We start from the raw sequence: 6572 nt of genomic DNA, 5'->3' as shown, positions 1-6572 counted from the left end.
GTGTTTTTTTTTGCTAGATACATGAAGGAATTAGAATGTCTAGATATACTGAACAAATAAAAGTGGCTAGATTCACTAAAAGGATGTAGTAAAATATTTAAACATGTCTCATCGAAAGAATAAAATTGAATTCTGTACTTTTATAATAGTAATGGATAATTATTTATTTTTTAATAATTATATTTTAATATTTTTACAACTATAACAATACTCCCACGTCAGGTCTAAATAACTCTCGATATTTCGTAAACTTGATTACGATTGATATGCCATCTCCACATTAACGCAAGCTCTCAATCCACCCAAATGCCTTCAAGGATCGATAGTCGCACGACAATAAATTAGACTTCGATGAGTCACTCGGACACCGACAAACTAGTTCACGACTTATCTATAGACATGTTGCATCCATAACAGTACTCGTGCACTGATTGGACGGCTCTCGAGACCTATCCTCTATGAGAGCATCGTCTGCCGACCCGTATTTGAAACCGAAAACGTAAGCATGAGGAATAACAATATATACATGCCAAAGTAGAGAAAGGGCATGTGGAGTGTTTCAATTCGAGTAGGGGATCGAAAAGATCGCGCGGGGTGTGGTGAAAAGGGACGACTGGGCCCATCCATTACCTCAACAGGTTGACCGATGAGTGACCCATTGACCACGACATGACGCGAAAATGATCTTTGTCTGATGAACCGAATGGCCGATTATAAGCGACCAAAACGCACATAACTCGGCCCATGTGTCCCTTAGTCTTAGGACCATACTTGGATAACTACGTTCGCAGATGCTGATAACCTCCATGACAACATGTAAAACAGTTTGTCAAAACACTATTAGAAGCTTGTATATAGGCATATATGCTCTATTATCGAGCACGTCGTAAATGCAGTTGGACCGATGTGGAACTAGCATCATGTCATGTTGCACTACTCGGAAAGATATATCAACCCTATAAATTATGGCACGTACAGTCAAAATGCATTAGATAAGTGATTAATAAGTATATTGGATGAACTCGATCGATGAAGCACGACATGCAAAAGTCACTACTCGGTGAACGAGAGAACATATATATTAACAGACAGTTGTACAGCCTACCGATTTTATTTTAACAATAAGAACAAGAGCTAATTGGGAACTAATTACAGAAGCTTAGCAACCGCCAGCTGTGATTGATCTCAACTTCGAGGGGGTGCAGTCAATCAAAATGGTTGCATCAGACGATCAAGTATATATTCCAGTAAAAAAGTACACTGAAATAATAATTATAAATATCTAATAAAATGATACACGTAGTTTCACTGAGTATCGAATTCGAGATTTTTTGGTCACCAAACGAGATGGGCGTCACTGTACTATACCCTCTCTTGATTAAGTATTTTACTAATAAATTAAGTAAAGCACGTGAAAATATATGTAAATGACTTCGAAATTTGTGTAACTTACCTTGAAATTTGTGTAATTTACTTTATTTGTAGTAATTCACTATCAATTAAAACAAGTTACTTTGATTTTGAAGCAACTTAATTTGATTGTATATTGCAATCAGTTTGAAGTGATTGCACCATAAACCTTCCCTAACTTCGAGGATAAGTTATTTCGGATAGAGAATCCTCGGCCTATTGTCTTTTGGTGCAAGCATTTATGAAACATGGGGGAGTTGGACTCTGCCATTTCCTGCGACTGTGCAATTTCCTGCTACGAGACCGCCGCCCAGTGTTTCGTCACGAGGGTGGATGGTCGATTCCTTCATGCTTTCACGGAATTGAGAAACATAATTGAAGCAAATGGGCAGAGATCTTAAAAGTTACTATTATTGGTGCTGCAGTGTCTCCCGGAGCAGTACTCAGTTCATCGTCTTTTATTTGTTGGTCGAACTGCAGACATGAACTGTGCAACGAATGAATCCACCACGCCGTTTTAATTCGTATTCAAGCTCAGAGTCTGCTCCTTTTCATTTTTAAAGATCTAGATATCAAGTATCTTCAAGTACTTAGCAATTTTTCGATCTCTATCAAGCGAAATACTGCGGCAAATGTTCCACTCATTCTCTAAAACTCCGAAAGACTTCCACTGTACGATTACATAGAACCGAAGCTTTGGGCAAAGCGGGAAAAGCCCCTCACAAGTTTATAATTAGCAACTTCACAAAGTACATTACGCGTATGGCAGCATTTCGTGTGGTCGACAAAAAAGATCATTATACTCTTTTACCAGCTAGTTATTGCCTCTGCACTTCTCTGCCCCACCTGGTGCTGCCAAAGGCAAGAAAACTTAACATGGGATCAAAATCTACGATATAGTTTGTTTATTTTTTTCCTTATGGGTGAATGTTTTGATGGTCCTAGCTCTTATGAATGCCTTGTTATGCTCAGGAAGCATCAACATGAAGACTTTCTGTCGATGCTACCTAGACGATAGCATCTGAGCTCTTCATGATTCGCAGCCTCCTGCAAGTCCCAATGAATATCCTGTGACATTTCGACGAGTTTAGAATAGCATACACACATATCCACAGAAATTGGCATGAATTGCATCCGGTATCACAAAAAGCTCGTAGATGCAGGAACTCACTCCCATGGAATATCGCCTACTAGCATCCAGTCACCGTCTTTATCTTCGTAAGTCAGCTCATATTCTGTCAAGACCAAATATATATACCTGGCGGTCAGGAACGGAATTCACAGAAAAAAAAGAAACACGATAAAATCTGACCTGGGGTAAAGCAGCCGAACATCTTCCGCACGGCATGGGAAAGTTCCTTGTACGCAGCATATTTAAGCAAATTAACTTTCCTCAGATAAGGCGCACCGTCCATGCTCACTTTTACGAACAGAGTGGTGCCTGCTGCTGCCTTCGCGCCTTCTACTTGTTCAGTACTCTTTGAAGGGAGGGCTAACGAATTCTTCCGAAACGATTTGACTGGTGGCCTGCGCTCTTTCACCGGAGGCATACTACTGTTGATGAACTGGAGAGCAATTTCCTGATCCTGAGACCTGAGAAATTTTTTAGAGATATTTGAATACTTGGTCACCGAAGCAGCAAGTTTCACCTGCATGAACCCGTCCATAGCATCAGAGAATCCTCTCCTGTATCCCGAAATAACTGCATCCTGCGAAGAGTGCTCGCTCTCATTTGAAGGATGCAGGGGAAAGAGCGGCTTCTCATCAAGTTCTAGGCACGTGTCTGCATTCCTTTCTGGAGATTCGGACCCAGGAAGCCCGAGCCTCAGTTCGGTAGCTTTGTGGTTAAGGGTGCTCTTCCTATCATCCTTGCATACCCGAGAGATGTCAAAAGTAGAATGGTCAGAGAAGCCAATGCAGTTTTGCTTGATCAGTTCCGGGCTACTTTGGGATGTAGTAGTCGAAGAGGATGAAGAAGCCGGCATAGTGACATTGCTAGGAGCGGCCTCCTCCTTAGAGCCTCGTAACATTGCTATGTAATTAATTTCCACCTTACACAGTAAACAGTGAATAAGCAATCCCTGACTCATTAAAAAGACTACTCAAAGTCGTGCCTTACCATCATTGCAAGCTCGGAAAATCTAGGAATGACAGAAATTTTATTAGGTATTGCCCTTATCAGTTGAGCTAATCTATCACCCGCAGAAGGTGCTGAGTACCTTAGCAATGTAAGGTTTCTCTTAGAAGCATGACGCCTTTTCTTAGAAGCACGACACCAAACTCTTTCAAGTGAAATATTTAGTATATTCATTCCATCCGGGACAAGTTCTGAAAATTCTGCAGAAAGTTATCTAGAACGAAAACCAGCATAGACAAGAGGGTCTGCATTTGTTCATCAATGCTGAGAAATTAATAGCCAACATACCAATTATTAGCTCATTAGCTGATATGAACAAAAAATGGAGCAAACTTTAGACCACCTCTCCACCCCAGGAAAAGAATTCAGGCACCAACCTGGCAACCTCCCAAGTATAAAGAAGAATTGAAGAAGTTCAAAGTGTGTGTTAACTTTCGAATCATAGGACTGGAAAGAGACCAAGACACATGATGCCCATTGACTCTGTTCGGAAGACTACATTCATTTTACTCACTTAAAGTTCCTAGGAAATGTATTCTCGCCGTCGGAGACATAATGAATCAAGTTAGTAACAAGAAACAGCAGGTGGCCGGGTCAGACAGACTGCTTGGCCTAACTCTAAGAGAAAAAAGAGACCTTTACCGGAGGAAACTCGCGAAGTAGTGGAATGGGATGGCAAAGGCATTACCTGAAGGAATTCATGGAGCGATTAAACTTTCTTCGGATGGGACTTATGGAAGGTTGCGGTGGATTATCTTTAACCCTCCATAATCTTCCAATTCTCGTAGTGTTTGCTTACATAAAATCTATTGTCTGAGCATCATAGAGTTAATTAAATTTGTACGACTAGCGAATTGAGCATAAGATCGGACTAAGTAATATCTCTTGAGTAGCAGTTACACACATACAGCTAAGTTGGCTCTTATCAATGATCTACATGCCGAAATTGGCAAAATTTCGTACTTTGTGTCTTTCTTTACACAGATAGTTTGTAGCCAGTCGGACGTGCTTGTGGTCCTTAACGGCACCTAACAGTTTAAACAAATAGACAGAGAGAGTCATTTATCTAATTTCGAAATATAAAGAGACAGTCATTTATCTTTTGCTTCATTTTACTTTAAGCAAGAACATAGACTTTTTAAAGTAAGAAATAAATAATGATCCGACAAAGTTGTGGCCTGTTAGAGCCCAGGATGTATCCGACATTAAGTGCTTGTTTTTTTTCGGTTGTATATTAAGTGCTTGTTTAGCCGAAGCCAAAAAGATAGAATCTCACCAAAAAATAAAATAAAAGAAATAATAAGTGGGGTGGTGTTCAAGCTGAAGGCAAGGGATCACTGTCGGCTTGTTTGGATTGGGGAATATGAAAAGTTATTTTACGAATTTGTATTATAAAACTTCATAGTCTCCCTTTCATAACTCCGTAAATCCGCAATACAACAAGCTGTTAGAGTCTAAGAGCAACGTCCTTTTTGGGTTTTGTTAGGGACCAAAAAATAGATCGGACCCATCTGGCACGACTTACCATCACGGGCCTATCTTAATATACCGAACCGGCAATAATACATCGTGGATATATTTCTTTCACAATTATCTCTCATCATATCTTTATTATTTGACAAGTACATCTACTCGTTATTTGTTATTAAATATTATGCACAGATTACGATATCTCTAACAGATATTGTCTCGGGACTTCTATAAATACCGATCAGGTACCCCTAAACCCTAAGTTCTGTTATCTCTATTTTCCTATACATTCTCTCATTTAAGCATCGGAGAAGGAAATCGGGGGGTCCTCTCATGTTTTTCCCCTTTTCGCAGGTTGCTCATGGACACTCGAGACTTGTGGTATGCACGTGATTAAGGTCCGAAAATTGAGACCCTAACAAGTTTGTTAATTAAAAATTAAAACAATGTCGACATGCAGAGTGATGCCCTCTCTTAATTAGATTAGGTGGAAATTTTCTTTAAGGTTTCCGCTGGTAAAAGAAAGCAAAAAATGGTACGGGACCAGTGAAACCTTTGAATCGACCGGGATCGATGGGACAATACCCACACAAGGCAAATCTCCTGGGCATGTAGGGGCCCGTATATGTCGTTCCAGAAAATTCAGGGATTAAATATTGAATGAAAAGTTAGAAGATGTAATTAGGAAAATTCAACAAATCTATAACCCTAAAATTTGACTTTCCAAAAACTCAACTTACGTGATATTTTATCGGTACTTCATCATAATTTATTTATGTGATAGTCACTTTGAATAAGTTTAATAACATGTAATTCTTTTAATTTTCTTTTTTTATAATGGTCTTTTCCACTCAATTCTTAATTTCGATATGATGATATGTTTTGAACAAGGCATTTTGTCAATTCAATATCATTTTACTGTTGTAGTTCGCGTACAAAATGATGATAACAAAAAAGTATATTATGAAGGTCAAATTGTAAACAATAAGATAAACTAGATTTTCATCCAGTGCATTGCATGAGTTTATTTTAAATATTACTTAGTAACTTCATTGCTTATAATTAATAATTAAGTTGAAATGTTGCATTTATATAATTTTATAAAATAAATTAATGAATGTTACCAAATGAAAGGGTAATTGTAAATTCTCAAGCTCTCAAAATTTGCAGTACCACGTATTTTTTTGAATTGAGGATATGTCATAAATATGTCCAACATATTGGAATTAAATAAATATATATGATATATACTAATTGAGACTATTAGTTGCAAATAATTGTTGAATGATTTAAAAATTAGTTTAATTTCATCACAATTATTATTGTTTGAAGTTCTTGAAATTAAAAATTAAAATTTTTTTGATAAGAATCTCATATAAAATATAAATATTTATATAACTTTATCAAAACAAACCGATGCAATGTAATTGATAAAGAAATAATTAATTTATTGATAATTATTTTAAAAATTATTACAATTAACCAATTTATAAACTTTCGATCATATAAAAAAATAAATATTTATGCCAAGCCAGTAACTCTTTATACTTGTAAT

The 6572-nt window shown here is 37.5% G+C and overlaps 1 protein-coding gene across 2 annotated transcripts; it reads right to left on the bottom strand.

Annotated features, from left to right (window-relative positions):
* Positions 1-2034: 2034 nt before the first annotated feature.
* Positions 2035-4451, bottom strand: LOC116191975 (auxin-responsive protein IAA9-like). 2 transcript variants are annotated; one of them, XM_031520351.1, is made up of 5 exons: positions 4236-4451; positions 3060-3461; positions 2723-2975; positions 2582-2645; positions 2035-2478 (listed from the first exon to the last, which is right to left on the bottom strand). In XM_031520351.1, exons 2-5 carry the CDS (start codon positions 3438-3440, stop codon positions 2418-2420), a joined length of 759 nt encoding a protein of 252 aa, XP_031376211.1. In that variant the 5' UTR covers positions 3441-3461; positions 4236-4451; the 3' UTR covers positions 2035-2417. The 2 variants fall into 2 exon arrangements, with proteins under 2 accessions (XP_031376211.1, XP_031376210.1); XM_031520350.1 differs by having other exon boundaries at positions 2723-3461.
* Between the last annotated feature and the right edge of the window lie 2121 nt (positions 4452-6572).

This window comes from Punica granatum, unplaced genomic scaffold (assembly GCF_007655135.1).
Source record: "Punica granatum isolate Tunisia-2019 unplaced genomic scaffold, ASM765513v2 Contig00640, whole genome shotgun sequence".
Classification (NCBI taxonomy): domain Eukaryota; kingdom Viridiplantae; phylum Streptophyta; class Magnoliopsida; order Myrtales; family Lythraceae; genus Punica; species Punica granatum.
Note: the sequence above shows the minus strand (reverse complement) of the source record. Positions and strands in the feature narration are given on the sequence as shown.

What these genes read in the sequence shown, in the direction of transcription:
- LOC116191975 (XM_031520350.1), bottom strand. Translation starts at nt 3,440, where the DNA reads ATGTTACGAGGCTCTAAGGAGGAGGCCGCTCCTAGCAATGTCACTATG. An exon ending in GTTCGGCTGCTTTACCCCAG is followed by an intron (nt 2,646 to 2,722) that starts GTCAGATTTTAT and finishes TGGTCTTGACAG; the next exon opens with AATATGAGCTGACTTACGAA. An exon ending in GTAGGCGATATTCCATGGGA is followed by an intron (nt 2,479 to 2,581) that starts GTGAGTTCCTGC and finishes GAAATGTCACAG; the next exon opens with GATATTCATTGGGACTTGCA.